At 44.1% G+C, this 27,798-nt stretch overlaps 1 protein-coding gene across 2 annotated transcripts; it reads left to right on the forward strand.

Annotated features, from left to right (window-relative positions):
- Positions 1-27,397, forward strand: RIPK4 (receptor interacting serine/threonine kinase 4). 2 transcript variants are annotated; one of them, XM_065655698.1, is made up of 8 exons: positions 1-383; positions 12,546-12,837; positions 20,440-20,588; positions 21,413-21,462; positions 22,518-22,676; positions 23,589-23,695; positions 24,163-24,415; positions 25,307-27,397. In XM_065655698.1, exons 1-8 carry the CDS (start codon positions 313-315, stop codon positions 26,482-26,484), a joined length of 2,259 nt encoding a protein of 752 aa, XP_065511770.1. In that variant the 5' UTR covers positions 1-312; the 3' UTR covers positions 26,485-27,397. The 2 variants fall into 2 exon arrangements, with proteins under 2 accessions (XP_065511770.1, XP_065511779.1); XM_065655707.1 differs by lacking the exon at positions 1-383 and adding an exon at positions 4,673-4,878.
- The last annotated feature ends 401 nt before the right edge of the window (positions 27,398-27,798 follow it).

Genomic DNA, 27,798 nt, shown 5'->3' on the forward strand with positions numbered 1-27,798 from the left:
TTCAGTTTTGAAAACTAGACTTTTGTTCCTGCTGATTTTTTTCAACACAATTCTGAAGCCGCTTTCTCTCCAGCAAGTGCTGCAGAGTGCTGTCCCACAGAAGTGCCTGTGAAATGTGCCTGCCGACCCAATGCTCTGGCACACTCTGCCCCTTTGTCCCACCACAGTGTGTGACACGGGGTACATGTTAAGCAAGTATCTTCATTGAACACATACTTCGTCCAGTGCCTCCTAGAAGACAGAAGCTCAACGATAAATGAGACATTATTTGCTGGGTTTTGTGGGACCCAGCTTGAAAAACAACTTCTTCCCATGCACAGCAGGTGTGAGGTGGACGTGAGTCACTGGGGACTTGTTCTCATGGAGCCAGATCATCCGATAAGGTAAACTGGCGCAGGTCCACTGGAGTCTGTAGAACCAGCGTAATGTCTCACTGCGGCTCTGGCACCATGGGCCTTTGTGGATTTCAGTGTGACCGAACTAGCCCTTGGCTTTGTGGAGGCAGGAGGAGACAGCTGCCAGGCTGACAAAAGAAACCCTTTGATAATGACCTCAGAGATGGTGCCCTGCAGCGCAGCTAACAGTGGAAAAAATGTGCCTTAAAATGTACTTTAAAATGATGGTGCCTGCCAGGAAGCAGAGCAAGATGGGAGCCTGAGGAACTCATGTAGAACACTTTTTTTTGTTCTCAGGGGTTTGAGAAAGAAAATTTAAAAGTAGGCATTCTTTTCCTTAATACCACAGAAACAACCGTGTTAGTCACTCACTGTTTACGTGAATGTGATTAATCTTTTTTTAAAAAATTAGTATGTGTATTTTTTCACTTTGTGCAGGCTCTCTACCATCATAAACAGAACTGCTAATGAGATATATGTAATATTTGGATTGTTTAATACTTGTCAATTAAGTTCCTGAAAGCAAAGCTTTTTATTATCCTTACAGAGGAAGAATGTTAGCAAAAATAGTTCAGTAGTTTCTAAGAAAGCAGCTATGAAAAAGCACAGTATTTGTCTTTTGGAAAAAATTAACAAACTGGGTCATTAAGCAGTGCTTTCTTTTGCATGGGCTTTAAAGTGTAGCATCTGGGAGAGGAGCGGTTGCCCACATTTGTTTTTTGGCATATAAGTCCATGAAGTAAGATGTATTAAAAGCAATATCTGCAAAACCTTCCTAAAGCCCCCAACCAGTTGTTTCCTTACTAGATCACATCAAATACAGAGAATGTTCTGTTACTGTCTCTACAGCAAGGAGTTTATGTCTTCTCCAGCAAATTATTATGTGCCTCAGTCTTCTGCCTTTGAAGAAGAGTTCTCAGCCTTATAAGGAAGCCACATGATTTTTATTACCTTGTATTCTGATTTGTTCAGCTACCACCGTCACAAGCACTAGAAACATGCTGATGAAGACCCAAGTATGGTTCCCAGCCTGCCTTTTAATTCATGGCTTGTTTTTGTGCATTCAAATCAATTTATGAAGGAACTGACTCTTGGGGTGCTGAGCAGGCAGAGCTACCATTAACTTAAGCTCTGAAAGAGCAAATATTAATACATATGCCTGACTCTGGACACTAGGAGCAGTCCAGCTGGAGTATGTAGTTGGCTTCAGTAGGGTTACCTACACTGTACTTTTTTTTTTTTTTTAAATCAGTGGAAAAGTTGGTTGAAGAATTCCTACCTTCTTCCTACTGCTCATTTCTACCTCCACACCACACTTCTAGTTGTTTGAAGGGTGCGCTTTAAACAAGATTAGCAAGGAACTCCAGCATCTGCTATGACGTGCAACTATGCCCCTTTCATCAGCTTCCTCGGAAATAGTTTGCTTCCAGCCTACTCGCCTCCCTTTCTGTTGACATGAACGAGCAGCTGGTAAGTCAGGCCAGCTTTCCAATCTGTCTGAAAACTAACCGAGGGAGTTATTTTAAGTGAGATCATTGAGCTGATTCAGTTACTGTTCAACCACATGAGTGCGAGTAAAACTGTGTGAATACTCGCACTGACACAAATGGGGGACAGCAGCCTCCTGCAGAGGCAATGGAGTTTTAGATCAGCTTAAACCAGCTGCAGTATTGCATTGCTTGTGTATAAAAACCTAAACATAGCTTAAATGTTTGCAGAGTGGGCGAATAGACATGTATTTGTTTTATCTTTTGGAAAGTTGCAAGTTGCAAATTAGTTCTCTTTTGTATCAGTGTTAAAGTTATTACATAGTTGCCATCTGCTGTCCACAGAACAGAGAAGTAAAACATTTTAGCTCTAACATGCAGGACAAAGGTGCCCTACAACCTGTTAAAGCTTCAGGCTGGTTAACTGCATACACTCCAAGCAGCCATTTATAAGGCTTTCATTCTAAAAAGAAAAGGCTAAAGCACTGGATTAAATCCTCTTCTCTGAAAGGACTGAGAAATACTGCCAGACAATGAAACAGAGTAAGAAGAGAGTTTTCTTTGTGATGCCCCTTCCTACTTACATGCACAGGAGAGAAGCAGTTAGACAAGACTGGTTACCTTGCCGCAAAAAGATGCATTAGGTTGCTTTCACATTATTTGTTCTCAATAAACCTAGTATTGACTGCTTGTCAGCCTGGCTAGCTATTAGCATATTTTATGTATTTATTTATTTATTTTTAGTCAGGGACCTGACTGCTCTAGAAGTTCCCTAGCCACCTCCTTTTTCTGCCTCTTGAAGACAAGCACTTCTGGTGCCCTTTTCCAGCCTTCTTACACTTCACCAACTACAAGCTCAGAGTCTGGACAGCCAGTTTTCTAAGCATCTTAAATGTCAAATTCATTTAGGCCGAGTCCTTTTGAAAGCACTTAAATAGACAACATTTTCTTGGACCAGCTCTTTTAATGTTCTGTCATGAGCTCTCACTCCTTTGTTGCTGGTGTTTGTTGAATTAATTCTCAAATCACAGTGAAGGCAGAAGGTATGCAATGTACTTCTCGCTTAAACCCAACTGCCAATCAAGTGCAACTTGTGTTTCTTCTAACTCACTTAGTTTTACAACTTTTATCATCTTCCCAATGAAAGAGGAGTTTGAATGACAGTGTATCATTAGTAGAAGAAAATATTTGGTGTGCTATTTGGAACAAAGTCATGCACACCTCCAGAAGATACAGTGTCCAAGGCCCTTGTTCTCCAAATCGCTTCAACTTAAGTGGAGCTCCTTGAGAGAGCTCTCCACGCTGATCCAGTTACAGCTGAAGTCCCAAATCAAAGCAAGGAACAAGTTAGGATGATAGCCAGGAAAAGGTCAGATAGAGGTGTATTGTTGGGTGACACAGGTGACCTAAGGGCTTGTCTCTACAAACAGCTATTTCTTATTCCTGATTTATTTATACATAGATGTTCTCATTTTGAGTAAGCAATTGTTTAGTTTAATCTGGCATAAATTAAGCATGAAAAAGTCTATGTGGAATAAAGCCTTGAGAACAGACTTGATGTCCCACGTCTTCCGAAAGTAATTAAATGTCTCCATAGATTTCTTTTTAAATGGAGCTTTGCAAAGACAAGACTAACTACTGCTATTATCCCAGCTTTAAAACACATTGTCCTCTATCTGTTGCCTAACCGCTGAGATTAAATGATTATACACTAACTGCCTAGAACAATCAACTTGAGTTTGATATTCATTATAACAAACAAACACGAGCTTTATTAACCTTTAGACATGTGATAGGTGTGAAGGTCATGATGCAGATCGAGCAGCCTCTTTGCTGTCACGTTATGGACCAAAGGTTGCAGACTCCTTCCTTCCAACTGCAGCATGTCAGTACCAGAGTAAGACTCTCTATCCATTGGTTCGAGTCCTGTGGTACCTACAATTAGATCCACAGGAGGATTTAGACACTGAAATCTGCCGCTGGGATCATCAAAGCTCCTGCTCCCAGGGACAACTAAAAACCAGAGACGCATCAGTTCTTGGCTGTACCGTTTCCCAGAGCCTAAAACTCCTTCGGAGTGTCCCTGGGCAGCCCCTGGCTTCTGTCACCGGGAGCAGGCTGGCCTGAGCCTCTCAGACCCGAGCAGGATGTACAGATGAAGGGTTTGTGCTCCTTTGCCGGAGGGACACAGCGCGCTGGGGCTCCTGCCTAGGAAAAAAAAGAAGGAACGCAGCTGCTGGTGCTTCCCTCCACTTTATTTAATAGCTTAATTGTCACAGCTCGACAGCGCACACAGCGTTCCCCTCCTGCCCCATCACTTTGGCCCCAGGAGCTTTAGGACACGCGTGCTGCACCCCCACTGCGGGGCTTCGGGGCTGCTGCCGCCCGGGACCTGCCCCAGCTCCCCGCGCTGACAAGAGGGGCCGCCGGAGAGCCCACCCGAGGGCGGGGGTCTGTCCTTTGTAGGTGCCAGAAGAAGCAAGAGCCGGACATTCAGCGTTGCCCGGGCCCTGGGGACATTCTGGCCGCCTCCGAGGGGCCAAAGAGGGCGCTACGCCTGGGAGCGGGACCCGGGTACCGGCAACCGGGACCGGGCCACCACCGCCCCCCGATCGCGCTCGCAGCGCCCAGCTCCCCGCGGCGGCGGTGACGGAACGGGACGGGGGGGCGGGCCCGGCCCAGGAAGTGACGCCACCCCCGTTCCCCCCCCTCCCCGTCACACCTGACTCACCTGGACGGGCGGCGGCGGCGGCGGCGGCGCTGCGCACCGCGGTGCCGGGCGGGCGGCGGCCGAGGAGCAGCCGCAGCAGCAGGATGGCGCGGGAGAGCGGTTCCCCGTGGGCCATGGGATTGCTGAAAACCTTCGAGGAGAGCGAATTCGGCAGCTGGGAGAAGATCGGCTCGGGGGGGTTCGGGCAGGTGTACAAGGTGCGCCACCTCCACTGGAAGACCTGGCTCGCCATCAAGTGTTCGCCCAGCCTCCATGTGGACGAGAAGTAAGAAGTGATGGGGAGGGAGGGAACGGGGGAAAGCGGCTCTACCCGCAGCAGCGACCCTCTCCAGGCACCCCGGAGCCCTCAGTCGCCCCGGGGCTCGCACAGCTGGGGAGCCTCGGGGCGACTGAGGGCTTCTCCTCTACAGCCCTGCCTAGGGAACAAACCAAGCGATATAGCCCAGATCTTGGGAAATGTACTTGAAAAAGAACAAACCAAAGCAACTCAGCCCCACGACGACACAGCTGAAGAGCTGTAGCTTGCAGCCCATCTCAGCCCTGTTTACCAACAGCAACAACGGGTATGAAGGTCTGACTAAACACAGCGAGGAGAGCTGCGCAATTAAATATTTCCTAGTCAAACGTGGCCTTTGCCACACTTAAGCAAAGCCTGGACTGACACCTTTAGTTACATCGTGCATAATGGGTGGCTTCGCTTAAAGAATAAGCTCCATTGCTTTGCCACTTGTAGCAGCTTGGAGAGAGCCACCGCACGGCTGCAGCGTAGCTCTTGCCTATTCCTTGGAGCCATTCGGAAAGTATTTTGCCCTGCCCTGGTCCTGCATGTATTGGCTTGTGCTGAAGCATTTACGCCTGCTGCAGCTCCAAAGGTCATCGAAGGCAGTCCTGAATGGGAAGTGCAGGAGGTGTGGGAATACCAAATGGAATCCAGGAGCTTCTCAGGCCTGTTGTGTCTCACTCCAGTCAGCTCCCTACCTTGAGAAAAATCAGCCCTTTGGCTTGCATTTGCAGATGCATTTATTGTGACTCCTGTGTGGTAGATGCTGGTGGGGTGAGCAGCGTGCCCAGCATGGGGGGCGTTGGGATGTGGGCTGTGCTGTCTTTCGGGAGTGGGTGCCGAAAAGAGACGTGCTGGGAAATATGTTCTCCAGCTTTACTTCAGGGCCATTGCTTCTCCCTGTGTCTGCCCAGGATGAATCCTTGCTGGGTAGTCCAGTGTGGAGCTGTATTGCAGGTAAAGATACCACATGGACAGAACCCCCTCCAGCTCACTTGCCCGCTGTGACTAGCTGAGGCCCATAGTGGAGGATGGTCAACTACACTGTTCTCGCTTGGTCTGCGTATGATGGGGGCCTATCGAGTGCGGCTCTCCTTTCCCAGAAAAGGAAGGCTATCAGATCTTTGGAAACAATGATCTATGCATCTTTGGAAACATCCTTCTGTTTTGAGGGATGGTAGTGATTTCCTGGCAGGTCGGTGTCTGCGTGGAAGGGGGTGAACATGGCCAAGTCGCATTCATGGAGCTTTTCCAGCTCCACCTTGATCTGTGGGACCTCTGCCATCTCATAAGCTGATTCTGCAGTTCATTTTTTGAGATGTGGGTTGGTTTGGTCACAAAAGGTTTCCCTTGTTGCAGTTCCTGCAGGAAGAGGGGAAAAATCGGCCCAAGACAGAAAATGTTTGTAAGCTCATCTCCTGCAAGATGACTAGGGTAGAGGGGCATCTTGCCCACTGTCTGAATTGCTGACTTTGCCATAGGCATGGCTTATATAGCATAGTAAATAAGATTAAAATGTTCCTTGCTTAAAAGGGGAGAGGGAGAGTTTATGTATAGGGTAACTGCTACCTGTGGGTAAAATGGAAAAGACCTCAAAATTGCACAGGGTGTTTTATTGGATTAACTTGCAAGCCCTCCTACCATTAAAACTTTGAAGTAGACATCAGACATCATGCTCATTGAGTTCTAATCAAAATTGTATTGTAGCTGACTAATTTTGCAGTTAAAATTAAAGCATCTCTTTAAAATAAGCTAGAACATTTGTTATACTTTTCATTTGAAGAATGCATTTAGAAATTTACTCCAAAATTTATTTACAGTCAGAGATGAAGGATGCTGCCACCTATTGTAATCTGAACAATTGCTTTTGAGAGTTGCTACTAAATCTGTATGTTGATAGAGAACCACCTGTCCCTCAGTAGCTATGAGGTGTGCAGATACTGGGGAGACCATATGAATATGCAGTGCCATAAACAAAAAACACTTTTAGAATTTGGGAACTTTGAGGGTGTAGGAGTTCTGCAGCTCCTGTTTAATTTTAACAGTCTAATCTTTGAAACACTTATTCATTTGTTTTGCTGCAGAATTTGTGCTTTGGATGCTTAGGGGGAGCATTAATTGTAAGTTGGAGGGTCCCTGGCCTTTGAAAAGGCTGTTCCTGCAAAATCAAGGCTAAGATGAATTTGTATATGCTTCTCCTTCGGTTCGAGGCTGCTCTACAAAGCCCTTTTCAGTAGCTGGTGACGCTGCCTCCCCAATCCCCAAAGACACTTTTCACCCAAAACTTTTCTAAGAAATGGCAGGGTGGGGGGCACAGACATAATAAAACACTACCTCTGTAGTTCACAGGTTGAAACAGGCCTGCGTAATTAGATTGTTAATCCAGGAGATTAACTCGACTAGCCATTTTTTTTTTTAATCTTGTAAAGCGGCAGAGTTAGAAGAACTATCAGCGGTATTTGAAACATTAACTGAAAAACATAGGGACTTTTTTTGTTATTTATTTATATGGTACCACATTAAAACCCCGTTTGTAATGACTCGGTGGTGGTAATACTCTGTAGTCTCTCTTACTGTGTTTCTGCAGACAGTAAGAGATTTGAAGTAATTCCCTTGGCAATTATCACAGCATAGAGCCAAGGGGCCTCAAGCAGAAGAAAAACTGAATGTACAGCCAGAAGTGTTTTTCCCTTGAAGCCTAAGCCCTCTCAGGCGATCAAGCCAAATTCCGTTCCTAACACCTTATTTGCTCCCACTTTCTTTCTCCTGAGATCACATTTCCCGCATGTGACTCACGATGTTCCTGAAATGGGAAAGTTCAGTGTAAGCCTCAAGAAAAGAGAGGGTGACCCAGAAAGGTGGGGGAGCCTCTCCCCCAGGACTTGCAGTGGAGGGCCCAAAGTCTTTTCTCTTTACTGCCGTTGGCCAGAACGGAGATATGGTCCAGAGAAAAAGGACAGTGAGCTCGGGGGACAACCTGGAAGCCTTTGTGGGTTTCTCATAGCTGAACAGAATGTGCAGACTTTAAGGAGTATGAACGATGTAACGGCTCCCAGAGAGGGCTCTTTGCTGGAGGTGTCAGCCCGTGGGGGTGACTACAGCGTGCGGAGGTGGAAAGGTCTGCCTTCCTGATTGGAAAATAGAAAATGAGCAAAGACCTGCAAGTACCTCCCTCTGCAGGACCTGAATTTAGGAATGGAGTAGAATTTAGAAATTCAGGAGGTTTTAGAAATGCCTTGCTGTTAGCAGATGCTGCATTTATTTAGGTGATGAAGGTGAATGAACATCTGTTCTGGTGGTCTCTGGATGTGTAGGTACAACTTAATACTCACCTTGTGCTCCTTGAAGAGTAAAGGTGAGCCTAGCTGTCCGGGTTAACCTGCAGTCCTCTCGCACCAGGGCTGTGCAGCAGAGACCTGTTAGCAAGGCTGAGATCTGTGTTAACCTGAAAGAAGGTTTTTGTTGTTTTTTTTTTGTTTGGTTGGTTGGTTTTTTTCCCAAAGGTATTCTGCCCTGACCATGCAGTGGTCTTTCTATTCTTCTCTCATTCATGTTCCTCTCTAAGGATCAGCAGTGTGAAGGTCATTAAAGCTGTATTTATGCCATGATGCAGATGCAAGAGTCTCTGAAAAAATTATGGGGTGTTGTATTTATGTGGACCCCATCTTCACTGCCAGCAGTTTGTAAAGAAGTGACTTGCATTCTGCACTGGAGAGAAATGTGGCTGTGCAGGACTGGATCTCCCCTGGGCTGGGAGAAGACTGGCTGCCCTGTGTCTGGAGGTGGTTCACACAAATGGCCTCATTACAGGTTTTCAGGGCTTCTTGAGTTTCTCTGGAGTTTAACTGCTCTGCCTTAGACTCCATTAGGGAAACGTGATGGTAGTGGTAGGGGAATATAAAACTGGAAGGGCTGCCTTGTGAGTATAAAGTTGTATTTTTATAACACGGTGTTATCTTTAGGGCATAAAGATTGGGTACATGCAAATGTGGATATAGTTGTAATTCTTGCTGTTCTTGTGGCAGGGTTTGTGGTACAAGGGTTGGGCTCTCGTCCCTGCGGAGTGAGGTGGTGGGCAGGAGTAAGTGTCTTGTCTCTCCAGGAGAATCCAGAGAGTGCAGCCCTCTCCACTTGGTGTCTGACTTTGAGCAGAAGCAGACAGCTGTTTCAGGGTTGTGAGAGGTCCCCCATTCATGCAGTATTTCTGATTGGTTTGAAAATGTCTGGTCTGTCATTGACTTCTTATCTGAGAGAGATACTATTTAGCACTGAACCCAGTTAATAGATCTCTTGATGTGTGTGTTCCCTGTCTTCTGATACTGTTACAGGTGAAAGTGTATGCATCCTGTCATTTACATGAGCTCTGCTGTCCTGTGTGCAAGCTTTTAATTTTTCTTATTTTAACTTTTATTACCTTTATGTTGAGATAAATTACTGGAGGGGGAGGGGAATGGAGCCAAAGTCCTTAGAGAAGATAGCTCTGACTCTTTAATTGTGTAGGTATTAAATAAGAAACTCCATTATAACAGAAGCTTGTCTCATGCCTCTTGACTGAGAAAACTCGTGAGGAGCTTTTTCTTTTCCTCCACCTTGGAGTGAAGTGTTTCTTGGTGACAGTGCAGGATAATTTCTAAGCACTAGGAGTAACTGAGCATCATAACCCACCCCATCCCATACTTTCATCTGTTAAATATGAACTTGAAGGATACCTACAGCATCCTTTGTTGCGGCATCGGCATTTGTGTATTGAAGTGATGAGTGCGTTGAGAACAACTAAGACTGTGATGGGCCCCAGTAGCACTTTGCACTAAGGGAAAGACCTTTCATCTTTGCCTGATGGAGGAGATCTTAGTTAAACGATCTGTTTGTGTTAGTGCAATTAATACAAGTTGCACTCAAGCACTTGGTTGATGACTGAGTTGTATTTTGTCTCTCTTTATTTCTTTTGTCTCTTTTCCTGTTCTGTTTTCTGAAAGTGACAAGAACCTGTATTTGAAAACTCATGTATTTCCCGGGCTATACCAGATCACTGGCTGATTCAGTTTTTAACACCCTGGGTATGGGAAGATGCTAAAGGTGGCAATTGTTGTTTGGAGGTTTTATTTAAACAGGCAAATTAGATAAAGGGCACTTGTCTGTTAATTAGTCAGTTAATTCACTCAGCTAACTGGGTTTGGTCCAAACAGAAAGGGAGCTTTTTTTTTCCTTTTTTTATTTTTATTTTTTTAAAATTGGAAGTTCTCTCTTTGTAGGCAAAATGCCCCATTTCGAGCAGCCGATCTCTGTGATATTGGTAATGCTCTCTGAGGCTGTCATTAGCCCGGGAACTCTGTCCCTTGGATTCTAGTGGTTCTTGTTAGGCTTTAGCTGTTGCTGGGTTCTTGCCTTGCCTTGGAGGGCTCAGACAGGTATTTTACATCCCTGACTCCAGAGCTCAGCCTGCTGAAGCCTGGTGAATTATGCTGGCTATGCATGTGGCTTGGGGGCAAGGAGTTGGTTGTGTTATTCATAGGCGCTCCCTTCCAGCTGCCAAAGAGCAAACTGGGTACTTGTCTACAAAGGCAATTATTTCACAAGAAAGTTGCTGTAGAGAGCAGCAGGAGCCAACATGGTTAATAGAGAGAAAAGATTTCCCTTATCTTTTTTCTCTCTTTCTTTTTTTCTTTTTTTTTTTTTTTCTTTAAACTCCCAGTGTGTATGTCCCTCTTAAACCTTTTTTCAGCCTGATTTTGCCTCTGAAATAGGTCTGCTTCTTCTTGCTAGGCTAGACTCGCCCCTAGTGTGAAATGTGAACTGCGTGGGGTTATTGTAGGCTGCTACAGCCAGCGAGGAGCAGGCAGCAGACGGCATTTCCAGCCTTGTCTGGGCGAATATCAGCTCTGCGCTTCCCACAGCAGGCGAAGCGGTGGGGAAGGGGATGGATGGGGTCATGGGAGTGTCTTAATGCGGAGTCTAAGGGCTAAATGGCAAGTCCCGAAATCACTCCCACGTGGGAGCACTGAGGGTCCCTTGCAGGCTGAGCTTCAGTGTGGGTAGTGTGTGCTGTCCTCTGTGTCACCCAGGCACTGGGGGAATGGTATGGGAAGGGGAGACTTAACAGCGTTAAGGTTGGACTTGGTGTTTCTCTTTTAAGAACCATGAGAGTGCTTCTAGCTGATGTCAGATTTTTGTTTTGTTTTGTTTTAAAAGGGAAGTTTGAGCAGATAGTGGTGGGAGACGGTATAATTTGTTAGCGGCACAGGGCACAAACTGTGACCAGATCAGGATCAGTCCCCAGGTGTTTTTCAGAGCTGTTGGGGTCTGGCAAAGAGGGCAGGCAACACGGAGCTTTCTCCCTTGCAGAGGGGTATGAGCATCTTTCTTCTGTCAGTTGTTGTGGCTGCTGTGAGTGTGGCTTGCTGAGCTTTGTATATAAACCCTGATGTCTTCCAGGAGAGCTGGTCATCTCAAAATGCTTGGGTGGGGCAGGAGCATGTCAAAGCAAAGTTTTTTTTTTTCTTTTCTTTCTTTACTAGGGGTCTGTGTTAAAGCTTTGTCCTATTACGTCAGGTACTGTTCTTCATTATACAGTGTACATGCCTTGGGTAGATTACAAGAGCTGTAGTGTAATAAAAGAGGGTTTGTTCAGGGAATATTATCTATGTGACCTCCCTGTGTCCTCTGTTGTGAACTGGTGGGTGGAAGCAACAGTAATGCATCAGTACCGGTGGCCCAAAGCTGCTCTGGGTACTGCCCATTGTCACTAATAACGTAGCTTTGGATGGACTGAAGGTTTCGTCACCCATCGTGTGTGGCTCCTCTATGGGGGCACAGTTGGCCTGGGGACAGGACCTCTGTTTCCTCTTTTGAACTCGACTCCTGGCAGGTTGGCCATGCACAAGGTGTGGAAATTAAGGGTCTTGGCCTGGGAGGCTGCTGCTTGGGCTGAGTAACACTCGGTGCTCTGCAGGGCCAGGCTAAAGTGACCTGTAAACAACCCAGGGATGCTCATTACACGTGCAGGTGCTGGGCCTGTTACATCACCAAAAATGGCATGGTGGGAATTTTCAGCATCCGCTGGAGCTGAGTGAGCGTTGGAGTTGCCAAGGCTGAGTTTTGAGGACAAGGAGGCTTTTGCTGTGTCTCCCCAGCTACAGTGAGAAGATTGTTCCCCTAAATTGTGGGTGTCAGGGGTTCCTCTCCCCAGGCCTGGGTTTGTGCGCTGGCAGCCCGTGCAGCGGGGCCGCTGAAGCAATGCTGTCTGTGCTCGCTCCTAATTAACGCAGTCTTATGACTCACAAAAAGTTAATGACTTTAGCCCAAGGAGTTGCAGCAGTGGTAAATCTGGGCACTACATGTATTGTCCTCAGTCTGAACAGCACAGCATAAACATCAAAGCGGGGAGACGGGCTTTATGCTAGGGATATTTGCAGTGTTGGAAGTGTACAACTTGCCTGTGGTTCAGCAGCTGTGAGCTGCCCACCGTTAGAAGCATAAAACAAAGTCAGTAAATGTGGAAAAATGACTGGAGTACAGCCTGATGAGATGTAGCGTGGTCGTGAATGCAATGAGCATGAAACGTGGTGTTTGTCTTCATAAGAAACATTTTGTGCATATCTGGGAGGGGGAGAAACAGCTACTCCATCCTTCACCATCTGTTCTCTTCTACCCAGGGAGCGCATGGAATTATTGGAAGAAGCCAGGAAGATGGAAATGGCAAAGTTTCGCTACATCCTCCCTGTTTATGGCATCTGTAAGGAGCCTGTTGGCTTGGTCATGGAATACATGGAAACGGGGTCTCTGGAAAAGCTCCTGGCTTCTGAACCTCTGCCCTGGGAATTGCGCTTCCGAATCATCCACGAGACAGCCGTGGGTATGAACTTCCTGCACTGCATGTCCCCTCCGCTGCTCCACCTGGACCTCAAGCCTGCAAACATCCTGCTTGATGCCCACTACCATGTCAAGGTACGCATTGGGCACTCCCTACCAGGGACCCACTTTTGGATATTCCTGTATGGCTCCTGCAAAGTTCAAAGGCCTGAGAGAAACCAGCAGCATTCCTTTCGAATTAGAAAAATGCCCAGCAGGCCAGTCAGTCCAATCCCCAAACTTGTCTATCTGATTTATGCACCATTTTGGTACATAAATAAAGGTTGAGTTAGGGAGCTTGTGAGAACTCTCCTGAAATTTTAGGAGGGTCCTAATGCAGTAAACTCTGGTTTTGAGACCTAATGGGTCCTGCTATAAATTTCCTTGCAGTACAGTCATGACGCAGATGAGAACAGGGAGAGAAAAATAGTGTGAACCTCTAAATTATCTGTGCCAATTCCATAGCTTCCAGTGCTAACCTGGTTCTGTCTAGGTCCTTCTGGCTTTGTATGCTCCCCTAAATACCCAAATCTCATTTACAGCTGAAGTCCAGAGAAGCCTTCCTGGAGGCAACTAATTTTCTTCTTTCATTTGCTCAGAGCATATACAGTGAAGAAGTATCTCTGTCCTGACTGCTTATGCATACCAGACGTCACTTAAGGCAATTTTTGTGGCTGTATCAGCACGAAATTCTTTTTGTTACCCATTTCCAGGATAAACTAGCAAAACTTGTTGGCCTTCCCTTTAGACATTCTGTTTTGACAGCTGGACTAAGGAAGTTGTGCTTGCTTTCTGATCCTTCCTTCTGGAGAAGAAAAAGAAACTGAAATACATATTTTTTTTCCTGGTGGTGTTTTTTTTTTTTTTTTTCCAAGTCAGTGACCAAACTCTTCACCTTCGAACTGCAGGATTAATCATGCTGGCTGGCTGATTAACTCAGTACAAGTAGTCATAGATTTTAATTACTGCCATCGTTCATCTGCTCCATTTTCCTGTCCCCCTCAAACTGGTCAAATAGCTTTGGCCCGGACCACTCTAAAAATGAAGTTTTAATGAAATTAAAACACCTCTTCTGAAGTCATGAGAGGACTGGATCCATAAGAAGCAGTTGCCTCTCACGAAATCACACCTGTGACAGTCTCAGCTTTTTACTAGGCATCTTGGTGCTTTACTTCATAGAAAGGTTTTCTTTCTGGAACAGGAGGCATCTACAGGCAGTCCATGGTATTATGACCAAAACATCAGGATCTGAACTGTGGAAAGTATATTCTCACACCCTGGTGCTGAGAGGCCTTAGCTAAGTATTTATTTACCTAAAGTTTGTGCTTGCTTGCATAACTGCTTAAATTCCTAATTCTTGACTCATCTACAAGCCGAGATAAGAAGGCTGTATTTTTCTCACTGTTTCAGGGGGTTGAAATGCTGCCTGATATTCTGCTTACTGTATAGCCTGTATCTGGGTGGTGATGAAATACAAGGGGGCAAAGTGCAAAATGTACAAATAAATGTTGCTGGTGAGGTCATTGTTGACGTCCCTAAACTGTCGCTACTCACTCTGTGAAACACATGAAGGTCTTCTGGCCATTTCCATTAAGTTCAGAAAAGACTGGTCTAATCCAAACCTTCTTCCAGCCAACAGTCTTTTGCATCTGCAGGCATCTTGGAAACTCCTCCAAGCAGCAAAGCAGACATAGGAACCTATATGCAAAATAAGAGATGTACATATTCTGTGAGGTGCCTTCACTTTAAAAATGTGGCCCCAAACCTTCTTTTTGTGTGATGTGAAACTTGTAATTAAATTTCAGACCCTGCAGCTTGATTTAATGTACATTTTCTTGCTGGAAGGCTAATGGAGCTGATCATTGAAGTGTTTTTACTCTTTAAAAGTTAGTGTTAATTTAGTAGGTGACCTGTCCCTAACAGAATCCTAAGGTGAGCGAAGAGATGTTGCAGACTGCAAAAGAAGAATTTGCAGTCAGGGAGGACTTGTATAACTGTTTGCCCTTGAGCCAGGAAACAGCCAGTCTTCCAGTCAAGTGCATTAGAAATGCTTCTATGCCATATTGCTGGTTAGTTATATGGAAACACACCCTTCTTTTACGAGCACAACACTTACTGTAAAAACCCCAAGTGAGGCTGATGACTAATGCAGCAGTGTTGTACAGAGCTTATCATCAAGTGGGTGCCTCCGTATCATAAAGCCGTCTCATGTGTGTTACATAAGTGTGTGCTGAATTTTGTTCTTGGGAGGATAATTAAGAGGATGGGATTAGCCTGAGCAGGGATAAAGAGAGACATTAGCTTTTTCAAAGGCATATTGAGGGATTCCTTGGTGATTTTTAAATGCATGTATATAATACGTGTGACTCAAGATAAGGCTTTGCTGGTTTTTGGAGGCTATATACCTGCATGCCTCCTCACTTGCAAGCCGTGGTAGAGCTTGGTACTGGCAGGAGCCTCAGCTGGGAGCTCCCTTCCCGTCTGTGTCCTGCTCCATCTCAGCTGCCTTAAGCAGTGTGGTCTCCTTGGGAGGATTATTCCATACCCAGACAGTCTTTGCTAGCCAGGATCAGAATTTTTTTTTTTCATTAACTTCAACCTGTTGCTTCTATTTGGTGCCAAGATCCTCCCTGCCCCATTCTCTAGCATTCAGTAGCTGCAGCCTTCTGATACTTATGGGCTGCTTAACATCTAGTTTTTAACATCTAGTTTTTACTTAACGGGACCACGTCTTGCGAACTCGTTCTTCAGCTCTCCTGCCCTCCGTGCGCATTCTGGATGTCTCCCCTCAGCTCCTTGTGATGTGGCAGTCGCTTGCGGGGACCTTCTGCTGGGGAAGCAGCAGCACATTCCAGCGCTGCCCTCTCGGGCTGTTAGTTTGGTTGTTCCCTGCGCCAGTGTGATCTCTGCAGCGCTCTCAGTAGGAGAATACACCCTGCGATACAGTGATCTCTCTACCCTAATTTGTTGCCAGCTACCGTGCCCATGTGCTCACCCAGTTGCTGCTTCCCAGGTTTCTTATCTTCAATATCTCATGGTTAAGAGTGTCAGTTTTTGTTCAGGTATTTAAAATGAAGTCAGCCTGCAACTTAATACATTTGGGGAGAGTTCTTGTTTCTCTTATTCAGCTTGTTTTTTTGCGGCTCCTCATCTTGTCATATACACGCACACACACATATCCCACCAGTTCTTTTTCCTCTCCCAGATTTTGCTTTTAAAGGATGTGAATCAGGATGAACTGGTCTCATATGTGCACTACTTTAAGCTGACTGTAGTTGCTTTATTTATTTATTTATTTATTTATTTTTATTTTTCCTGGTGCTCCAGTTTAAACCAGTATAGAAAGTGAAGTTTGCTGCTGAGTCGTGCTGTGCTTGTGATCCTACTAAACATGGACAGGTTGCCTCTGAGGTCTTCACCTTCAGTTGGTTCACCGGAAGAAGGGGTGGCAAAATTTCTAAAGTGTAGGGTTAGAAGCAGCCTAGTCATACAGAAAATTCGTTTATCAGAAAACTTCTTAGTGTCGGTCATTAAGTATAGATCAAAGTAATACCCAGAGACCAGGTTGGTAAAGAGAGGTTGTCTCTTTTTATTAGACAAGCTGATGTAGTTAACACAGTCGCTTCTTTTTATCAGCTGCAAATGCTCTCCTGTTACTAGAAATGAGAAGAATCTTTGTCTTGTGTGTCCCTTCTCCCTGTTTCCCACCCCACCTGATCAAGGTTTCCATGCAGGGCTGTCGTTCTGTGGCTCTTTAATCCAAACAAAAAAGCTGGTTATCACCTTGATCAATTCTCTGATTGATCTAATGGTGGTGGCACAGGGCAGGGAACAAGACGATCCCTGTTATGGTAATGTAGATTTATGACAGATGAAATTGATATTTGACAGTGGCTTGGGTTTCTGCCGCTTCTGCAGGGAATATTACAAATGTCACACCCAAAACAGCTTTTGAGGAGTTAAGGTTTCAGGTCAGGTTGGAAAAAGATGAAAATACAGTCTGTTTCAGAAAGACCTCTTCTAGTAGCTAACTGAAGGGTATTAATAAACACTGGAGTGAAGACATGTTTGAAGTGCAGATGCTGCTTGTACCTACACTTGAAGTTAATTTTCATTCCTAATTTTTAGTAGTCCAAATCTGTGACCCACATAATTATCTTAAAAATTTCTGGCATTTCTTAAAGAACAAAATTGAAACAACCAGCCTTTCCCCCACCCTCAGAGAAACAAACAAACAAGATCAGCCCCGCCCCCCCCCCCCCCTGAAAACCCCATAGACAAATATGGCTTTCCCAAAATCCAGGTGCATTGAGACTTTGGACAGAGATAAATACTAGATATGCCAGCAGTGATTAAAAATTAATCCAATGGCTTTGTTACCTATTTGATGAATAGAATATTTTTGTGAACTCTTTCCCTCAGTCCGTTGTAGTGGGTTCTTGAGTCTTATTTGCAGAAACATGACATACAGCAGCAGAAGCTACATGCACACCTCAGGATGGCCTCTCAGGAGTCATCAGTGAAAGCACTTTCCAAGCACCAATGTTGTTCCTGGGAGCTAGATTGCTGCAGTGTTTGGGAGTAGCTGACTTTAGTAACCATTGTAGTTTCGTGAGCATATCTGCTGGTTTAAAAAAAAATAAAAGTTTGAAAAAAAAACCCAAACTGGACATACATAAAGCATGTAAATCTTTGCAAGCGAGTGTTTTTTACAAGCTGGAATGGAAATGTCCATAAATGACAGAAGCAGAGAAAGGCCTGTGTGCACAGTACACTCAATTTAAAACAAACAAAACTAAAGAAAAAGAAAAAAAAAAAAAGACTAAAAAAAAGAAAATTATCTTCAGATCTTGGAATTTCTCGGTAAAGTAGGTGTTGCTGGGAAGTGGGCAGGAAAAACACGCACGGCTCCCCTCCGCAGTTGCTACTCACGTGTTTGTTCTCATGCAGACCTTTAAAGAGCAGAGCCCAGGCGAGCTGTCTGAACACGAACAATCCCACTGTCTGTGTGGGCTTTGGCCAATGTTTTTTTTTTTCTTTTCTTCCTACCTCTTCACCGCGTGTTTTGCATGAAGCAGTCTGTCGCCTCCATGTCTCCTCTTAACTCTGCTGATATTAGGCATGCTTTTGAAGCGTGATGGGATCCACCTGACATAACCGATGTGAGGAGTGAGATTAGGGGTTCTGTCAGGTCGCGGGGCAGGGCAGATCCCAAGGTGGGCTGCAAGGGCTAGCGGGGATGCGGAGGAAGAACAGGGGAGGGTTGCTCCGCTTTCGCTACCTTCACCAGCAAGAGTGCCTGCTGTTCCAGAAGGAGGTACCTGGCAAGCAATTTAAAGGCAAAGTAGGTAAATTAAATGGCTGTGTCTTCCACCCACTGCACAGTTCCCACTGATGTTTAAAGAAACTGCATGACTAAATACACCATGCAGTGTGGAAAATTTACCCTAAAGGAACTATTAAAAGCCACAAAAACTGTCTGCAGAATCTTACTATTTTGTTGCAGCCTTGAAGATGACAATTCTTCAATTTCCAGCACTTTCTGCAGAATTCGATATGATTGAAGCTCTCCTCTACAGATGAATTTCCTATTCATTGGTATAGAAGCTAGTCCTTCACGGTTGGTTCACAAGGCAAAGTTCTTGCTAGCCTGGGGGAGGGTACACATAGGTGCCTCAGGTGTTTCTTGGTTTGTAGGCTGAGACTGAGACCTTTTCTATCTAGTGTGCTTAGCCCCAGCCTTAGATTCATGCTACATAGCTGGTGGCTTTTAACACAGGAGTGTCACTGTGCTGTCTATATTTCATCTTTATTTCTTAACTTACACAGTAGGAAAGCCAGTATTGTTTAGACAAAGAGGAAGGCGTATTACTTTAATTATGCCTGCATGCCATATGATTTCTTGAGGTGTATACAAGCCTCTGCTTCACATTAATCAAAGGATAGCAGTGCTTCGCCAAGTTGGATCTGTTCAGGCTTGCAGCAGTCGGTTCGTTTATTAACCTGACACCACGGGCTTGTGTGATGTTGGGGTTGTGCTTTTGTTCTCCCGTGGAGCGCTAAGCAGCCCAAACTCATGCAGCACTTCCTGGGGCGGTCAATTCAGCTCTTCCCAGGGTAAGCTGGCTGGTAAACCTGGGTTTCTTGACTACGTATTGCTTTCCTGGGCTCCAGTGTCTGGCTTGCTGAGGAGGCCAGTGATCTCCCTCTGAAAGTGTAGTCCTACAAGCACAAGAAGCTATTTTTCAGATAACTTTGCTTTTTTGCCTCCTTTTTTTTTTTCCTTCTTCCTTCTCAAGTCATTCCCACATTACCCTACATATCTAAGATACAGATGGACAATGGGTTAGATATACCTGTGTACTAGGGTACAGGACTTAGTTCCTGAGAATGTCTCTGTTGAGCTCTTTGTCCCTGGGAGAAGTTCTTCCTGAAGCTGTGTGGGTTGCGTTTGTTTTATGGCAAAGGGAGATTCTGAGAATTCGAAGACCAATGGCTCTGTAGCTGCCTGTTCTCCAGGAGGCTGAAGCTGGCAGCAGTTTTATCCCTTTCCAGTAATGGATGCATGTTAGGACCAGCTTTGTGGTATCTTTAGACAGAAACTTCTGAAAGTGTAAAGTTGGAGCCTATTAAAAAAAAAAAAAAGCTTTTTTAAAATTATGCTTGTTGTTTTGAGGGACAACTTTCTCAAAGGAGAAGCTATGAAGATCAAAAGGGGAATGAGTCATTGAAAAACCTGAGTATTTAGTAGATAAAAAGAATGTTTAAGTCGGGGGTGGGGGGAGAGGAAATCTTATCTAACATGTAGACAAAAGTCAGTGGGCTGAGTGGTCCAAAAAGACTTGACTTTTCTTGAAATCTCCACTTAGCATAATAGACATTTTTGACCAGTGGGAAATAAGTAAGACAAAGGAAATTCCTTGTCTATCTGCTCGCTTGATGATTGGTATGCCTTTGAGAGCAAATGAATGCATATTTGTTTGACACTTCAAATTAAAGTGGAGGTGTGTTTTCCTTTTTATAAACTTGCTGTCACTTGTTTTGTTCATTTCAGCTGTGCTCACTGCGTCACTGCACCAACTTGCTGTATCTCCTAGTTGCCAAAAAGGATTCCCTGTGTGGGGTTTTGATGTGTGTGTGTTTTGCTTTGGGTTTTTTTAACACCGGGTGCCTCTGGTGTCAGGCTTAGTCCTTGTTGGCATGGCCAGTATAACGGCAATATCTGAAAGAGGAATTCTCTTGCACTCATTGGAGAGCTCATGGTCTGAAAACAGGTGCTCAGAACACTTAAACGTAGCATACAAAGTGAGGTTACATAGGCAAAGGGGGTGGCAGGACCAATAATTACATTAAAGTAGTTTGCACTAGCTAAATTTGACTGGTTTTAAATTACAATAAATAGTCTTGACTGTTGTGTTTGCTATGTAATGGGCTAACATGTTGCTGCTTGCAAAAAGCTGCTTGCTTTTTGGGTTTTTTTGTCTTTTTTTTAGCTTAACCATAAAGAAAAGCCTACTACAGTGTAATGTTTCCAGAGATGTTTTCCTTAGCTTAGTATTTCTGAACAGCAGCTCGCTATATTTTGTTAGGTCATCCTGCTATATCTATTGTTCTTCACAGAAAATTTTTTGTTAACACCTCTGAAGTCTAATGGTAGCATGCATTTCTCTTCCCCTCTTCCTCTTCCATTTTTTGCAGATTTCTGACTTCGGACTTGCAAAGTGCAATGGCTTATCCCATTCCCATGACATCAGCATGGACGGCTTATGTGGCACAATTGCATACCTTCCTCCAGAGCGCATCAAAGAGAAAAACAGGTGTTTTGACACCAAACATGATGTGTACAGGTCAGTTAACTATGAAAACACTTGAAAGCACTTTAAGTAATACTGTAAAATGAGCCCTCTTTTTCTGGTTATAAAACCTAATTGAACATGGAATCCCTCAAGCTAGTTTGAGCCTCATCTCGAAAAGGGTCACTTTTGCTTTGCTTTTTGCAAAGTTTTTATAGGGTAGAGGTCTTTTAACAAACTGCAGCTGTTCCTGGGTCTTGAATGTAAGTCAAAGTAACATTTATTAGTAGCTGGCATGGGAAGCACTCTGCCCACCTTTAATTTCCCCATCAAAAGGTACATCCTGACCTACTTTTCGAGTCTGTGACAAAATTCTTAGTTATCTTCAGTGGATTTCATCACTAGGTCTTTGGTTCTTCTTTCATAGTAAGGTAATTAGGAAAAGGAAATCATAGCTGTAGATTAAAAGATGTTATATTCTAAATGGAATGTATTTCTTTAAAGTTGCCTTGCAGGGTAGAAGTGTTCTATAAAATCTACAGCAATACTTTGCTGCTCTCTGATTTTGTCAGTGTTTGTATGGAGTAGTTGGTAAATGTCACCAAAAACTCAACGGCCTCCAGCAAGTCCCTGTGTTTGCTGCCTAAGGTTCCTCCCTGCAAAAACTAGACTTTCAAATTGGGGTTTGTGGCTGCATCTTGCTGTATGTGTTCATCAGCCGAATTAGATGCAGAAGTGAAGGACAAGGAAAGAGAACTTGGGAAAATAATTTATATTTCTGTGAGGTTTTGGAGTTTTTTGTTTTGTGTGGTGTTGGTTTGTTTGTTTGTTTTACAAAAAAGCTTTTCTGGAAATAATTTTTTTGCATTTATTTGTAGCTTTTCCATCGTGGTTTGGGGAGTGCTTACACAGAAGAAGCCTTTTGCAGGTAAGTCTGATGTCTTGTGGCTTGTGTTTGAATTTTTTTCCTTTCTCTTGTTGATAAGCACGCTTCCTGCCCCACAGGCCCCAGATTATGTGCACGTCCTCCAAATTCCTACAGTCTTGCATGGTAGACACTTTTAAGCTCTCAAATTCTGATCACAAATGCAAGTCCTTCTTTCTCCTACACTGTGAAAGCAGAACCCATATTGCTGCAGGGGGGCCTAGTTTGCACCTTTTTGCTTCTGCTGGAGTTTGCTGTACAGATCCGGATGAGTGTGTGGCCTGGGCAGACGTCTGACATGTTTGCGGCCAAGGAGGAACAGCGCAGAGCAAAGCCAGCTGGCAGCCAACTGCACTGTTTTCAGAAACAGCTTCTCTGTAGAGAGGTCCTGTAGTTTATTTGTAGATTGTGGGTACAGATTTGCTCTTTTAAAAGAAAAAAAAAAAAAAAAAAAGAGCTGTCTGTGAGAATAAGCCTTGTTCCACCACACAGTAAATGTACCGATCAACAGGCAGCTATTTATTCTTTATGACTTTTCCTGTGTGTGACTAGCCTATGTATAGCAAACATGTTCGAACAGGTTCCAGTGTACTATTAATTTTCCTCCGAGTGAGAGAACCCATTTAGCCCAATGGTTGACTTCAGAGTCAAGAGCCACATTACTACGCTGCTTGATTTGTGTTCTTCCTTCACCTTTATGAAAAGTTCAGGTACCTAATCTATATAAGCGCTGGGTTCAGTTTTCTTACAGCAGATATGGATATCCAAAGAGATGCAGCAAAGAGCTGTTTGAGTCTTTTACGGGTGGAAAAAGAACACAGTCACTCACTGACAATTGTTTTTAACTGATACATGGGAAGTAGCTGTTACTGCATTGATTATTTTATTGTGGGAAAATAAGACCAACTTCTTCTTCCCTGTTAAAAGAAAGCATTCTAAGTATAGAAAAAAATGCATGAAAACAAAGTTTCAGCCTAACACACTGTTAATACTCTTAGACAAAAGAGAAAGAATTCCTTTTGCTGGGGGATCTTAACTTGTGTGCTTTTGCTTTACAGAGGAAAATAACATTTTACATATTATGGTAAAAGTAGTTAAAGGCCACCGCCCAGAGCTACCTGCTGTTTCCAAATCCAGACCTCATTCATGTAATAACTTGATCAAACTGATGCAAAAATGTTGGCAAGATGATCCTGGTGAACGGCCAACATTTCAAGGTAAGATTTCTTTGTAACTTGGCTGCCCATTTATTCTATGAGTCACGTTATTGCTCAGGACTCTCTTAATCTTGGAGTAAATGCTGTGAACCTCTGTGAGAATAAATAGAGCACGTTGTATGGTAGAGACAATGGTACAGGCCACTTATTCATTTGTGGAGGAAGGGATTATCTGGGGACAAGTCTGACCATGACCATGTTATGTAAACATGTCAGGAATAAGACCTGTACTGAACCAGTTAATACATTTAGCCAGAAATCATCTTCATTTCTGATTGTGTGTATCATATGCCCTTCTGGAGTTGGTGTGGCTTTCACCATATAAAAGGCCCTGGTTCTTGAAACTTACTGTTGTATGGTGAGAAACTGAATTGCTTTCTTGTAACAAAACAATTTATTCTGTCATTTCTCTGCCAATAAAAGGCAAGTCTGGTGAAAGGTTTGAACTTGCCCAAAGCACCTGTTACGAATTCAAATTTGCAGAAGGATATAGCAAGTGCTATCTCCACGTAGCTTCATTTAGCTTTAATGGGTGAGATTTGCCTCTTCCTTCTCTTCTTGATGAAACAAGATACAGGGGCTGAAGGAAAGAGGGATCCCATCTTTTTAAAAACTGATGTCTAAGTCTGTCAGCAGTAGACTGGTTCCCATTTCACAGTCCTTCAGCGTAGCCACCATGTAACATCAGCCTGGTCTGAATGTGCAAATGAATTCTTCAGTCAGCCCTATGCACTTCTTGCTTTGCTACACTCTTGTACCTACTGATGAGGTGGTGGATGGAATAGTCAAAATTTAAGTCTCCCACAGTATCTCAAAGCTGTTAAGCTCTAATGATAGAGAAAGGCAGCAGGGCATCTCAGAAAAGTTTCCTGTTAAAACAAAAACCAAAACCTTCTCTTGCTTTCTTCAAAGAAATCACTTCAGAAACAGAGGCCCTTTGTGAAAAGCCAGAAGATGAAACAAGAGAGACAGTAACTCAGGACCTGGACACCAAGAATTCCCCAGAGCAGCAGCCTGAGGTATTTTCTCTTTCTGTCTCTAGTTGAAGTGCACTAGGTTTTGTGACCTGTAACTTCCCAAGCAACCTTCTCTTTGCTGCTCTTGAGCACCTTCTTGCCTAATAGAAGTGGGTCTTGGTGAAGGACTAGAATGCAAAAGTGACAGCAGATGATGGACCTGCTCAGGACTGAGTGTTGAGGGAGAGCAGGACAGTTAGGAAATAAAGGCTGGATCTATGTGGATGTGACTGATCTTAAAAAATGCTGTAGACAGAAGAGCCATGCAGCTTTAGTGACTGTGTGGGTACTGATGAAAGCCACTCTCCTGCATCTGAAAATTTTCAGTGACCTTATTCATATGCTTCATTAAGTAGGAACAGTGCTTAAAGGCTACCTGCAAACTAACCAGCTTATGTTTCTTCCTGTAGGGCCTCATGCTTGGTTTACTTTAGAGGCATTTCTAAAATGCTTGTGTGCTTCTCTTGAAGGTGATGTGTGCATTATCGCAGCCAAAACAGGAGCCTGCTCTACCGTCAGTTAAGGATTACAGTCTCTCAGAGTTGTTGTCCCAGCTGGATTCGGGGATTTCACAGACTATGGAAGGCCCTGAGGATCTCAGCCGCAGCTCTTCTGAGTCCAAACTTGCCTCCAGTGACAAACGGCTTTCAGGAGTTTCGTCTGTAGATTCAGCTTTTTCATCAAGAGGCTCCCTTTCCCTTTCCTTTGAAAGGGAGAATTCAGGTAATGGTCAGGAGATCACTGTTGTCCTTGCTTTCTCTTGCTGTCAGCACTACAAATTTCTTTACTGGAGGTAGTTCTTAAAAAAAAAAAAAAAGAGGTGGTTCCCAAACATGATCTAATAAGAAATAATAAATCTCATTTACTTTTGAAAAGAAATGACCTGAATTATCACCGAAGTGATTATCGAACCAGTCATGTAAAGGTTGGTTGGAAGGGAGGTCATCTAGTCCAGTGTCCTGCTCGAAGCAGGACTAAAGCCAGAGTCCAGTCAGGTCAGCTGAGTTTGTGGCCTTTTCAGTTACACTGAGCCCAAGTCGGAGCACCTTTTTTTTTTTTTTCTGAGAAGACTCAAGCCACCTTCTCAGCAGCCCCATGAACATTGTAATAAAGACCTCTGCTGTTGCATACGTGCCCCTCCCTTTTCAATCTAGTGCTGCAAAAAATGGGCATCTATTTTCCAATTAGGCAATCAATGCTTAGTGCAGGGAGATCAATCACAGCATCCCATTGTTCTTCGTTTCACAACAAACAGAATAAGTGGGGCTCCAAATCTGACCTGAAATTGTTTTGAAACTACTATGGGCGATGTGGAGGGAGGATTTCTTTGCAGTCAAGTCATTGCTGAAGTGACAAGATATGTTAGTCATGGGCAAGTAAGGTTTGGGTATCAGAACTGTGATAGCCTCTTGCGTAGAACAATAGAATAGTTTGAGTTGGAAAGGACCATTAATGGTCATCTAGTCCAACCCCCCTGCCATGAGCAGGGACATCTTCAACTAGATCAGGTTGCTTAGAACCCCGTCCAGCCTGGCCTGGGATGTCTCCAGGGATGGGGCAAACTGCCAGTGTTTCACCAGCCTCATAATAAAATTATTCCTTGTATCCATCTAGATATTGGTACTACAGACATACAGAAGAGGAAGCTAACAGAGGCCATTTTATCTGGAGATACCAGCAAGCTAATGAAGATCCTCCAGCCTCAAGATGTTGATATTGTTTTAGATGGGAACTCCAGTCTTTTGCACTTGGCTGTTGAAGCTGGTCAAGAAGAATGTGTCAAATGGCTTCTCCTGTACAACGCTAACCCTAACCTCACCAACAAGAAAGGATCCACCCCTCTTCACATAGCCATTGAGAAGAAATTTAAAAGCATTGTGGAGCTGATAATGGCTAGGAAAATCAACGTTAATGCCAAAGATGAGGATCAATGGACTGCTCTTCACTTTGCTGCCCAAAACGGGGATGATTTCAGCACCAAAATGCTCCTTGATAAGAATGCATCCTTAAATGAGGTAGATTTTGAAGGCAGAGCTCCCATCCACATAGCCTGTCAGTATGGCCAAGAGAATATTGTGCGGATCTTGCTGAGAAGAGGCGTTAATGTGAACATCAAAGGAAAGGATGACTGGGTGCCACTGCACTATGCTGCCTGGCAAGGTCATCTCCCCATTGTAAAGCTTCTGGCCAAACAACAGGGTGCCAATGTGAATGTGCAGACCGTGGATGGAAGGACCTCGCTACACTTGGCCGCTCAACGAGGACATTACCGTGTCGCTCGCCTTCTCATAGACCTGGAGTCCAATGTCAACATCCAGAATGTGCTCTTGCAGACTGCTCTCCACATAGCTGCCGAAACTGGCCACACGAGCACGTCGAGGCTGCTCCTTAAACATGGTGCAGACATTGAGGCAGCAACAGCGGAAGGATACACCGCTCTGCACTTGGCATCTCGCAGTGGCCATTTAGCAACCACAAAGTTGCTGATAGATGAAAGCGCCAATGTTCTAGCCAGAGGCCCTTTAAATAGGACAGCATTACATCTCGCTGCAGAAAACGGGCACTCTGAAGTAGTAGAAGAACTTGTCAGTTCAGAAAATATCAATGTTTCTGACAGCGAAGGGTTGACAGCTCTTCATCTGGCTGCACGAGGAGGGCACACAAAAACAGTTGAGGTTCTTCTGAAGCATGGGGTGCATGCTGATGTGCAAAGGCCCACTTGTCAGACCCTGCTGCAGCTCACTCAGCAGAGCAGTAAGAGCTCGGTTGCTGTGTTGTTACGTGAGACTTAAGCAAAAGGTACAGAACTTGCTACCTGGTGTGAGAAGGCTGCTGGAGCTTGACTCGTGAAGGCCTGCTCTAGTTGTGCAGTGACCTGCTCATCAGCGGTGTCAGCTGATGGACTGAGGTGCAACCAGCAGAAGCTACTTGTGTTTGATTGTGCGAGGGAGAGCGCACATGGACTAAGGCCAGACGTAAGGCTGAGAGCTGGAGTCTGCCATGCTGTGGTTTGTATCAGCCATTCTGCATGTGCCTGCCCTGGCTGTATATTGGCATTCCCTCCCTGAGGATGTTGTAAGAGAAGGATGCAGCTTGTGGGTTTCCCCCCCTGCTTTTTTTTGATGTGCCAAACTAATTTAAGAACTAACATCCTGCTTTTTTATTTTCCTCCAAAAAGAAAAAAAAAAAGCCATAGATTCCTGGTTTGTTGCAGTGATCTATATTTTGGGCTGAAAGCCTCCAGTGTAAAATAAACACAACACAAATCTGCTTGAAATTAATGCAAGGAAACGGCTTTTCAAGATATAGATAATAACATTTCAGTGTCAGAAGGTACAACGTTTAACGGAGACATTGATTACAGATTTCCACGTACTCAAAATTGATAAGGCAGACTTATTAACAAGGCAGGATCCCAAAAATACATAAGCAGAAGTAAAAGCTTAACACTTGTATTTTCATATACAGTACTACCTTGTATGTATGCTGAGATCTGTAATCTGAACTAGGTGCTCAGTGTTTTGTCTTAAATGCAAAAATCAAAAGCTAAAATTCATACTGGACTGTAACTGGATGGTATATTCTAACACCATTATACCAATTTGCAAAACAATGTTTGGAGGAGCTGATGACTAGACTGATATACTGTGTATATAGTATTTCTACCTGTTGTATACTTTTTCTACTGAAGAAAATAGATTGCTTAGAGTGGGTATGTTTTAATACACCTTTTAATTTCACTCTTTTCAAAGTTCAAATGTGATCTGTTATTAATAAAAGATTGTGTTCCATATTTGCCTATATTTTGTAATTGTGAAAGCAACTGAAAACCTGTTGACCAGAATCAGCACACAACTGTGATGTGTTTAATGATGTTGAAGCCTAAACTGTTGACAGGTAAGGCTGTCTTCAGTTTTACATTCCCCTTAGCTTTTATACAGAAGGTAAGCAGCTTGAATGAATAGGAGGTGTTATATGCAGAATAAATTCATACAATAAAACCCCATGTAACCTAGCCTTTATGTGCATAACACATTGATGTAGAAGTGGGATGACTTCTGCTTATGCTGTAGCTGTTCAGGGAGTTTAGTTTTCTTCTGATTTGA

The sequence above is a fragment of the Caloenas nicobarica genome, chromosome 1 (assembly GCF_036013445.1).
Source record: "Caloenas nicobarica isolate bCalNic1 chromosome 1, bCalNic1.hap1, whole genome shotgun sequence".
NCBI classification, from domain to species: domain Eukaryota; kingdom Metazoa; phylum Chordata; class Aves; order Columbiformes; family Columbidae; genus Caloenas; species Caloenas nicobarica.

Excerpts from the sequence above, each read along its gene's own strand:
- RIPK4 (XM_065655707.1), top strand. The coding sequence starts at position 4,697 with ATGGCGCGGGAGAGCGGTTCCCCGTGGGCCATGGGATTGCTGAAAACC. Across the intron at positions 22,677-23,588 it reads TGAACGGCCAACATTTCAAG|AAATCACTTCAGAAACAGAG; the intron begins GTAAGATTTCTT and ends CTTTCTTCAAAG. Across the intron at positions 23,696-24,162 it reads CCCCAGAGCAGCAGCCTGAG|GTGATGTGTGCATTATCGCA; the intron begins GTATTTTCTCTT and ends CTTCTCTTGAAG.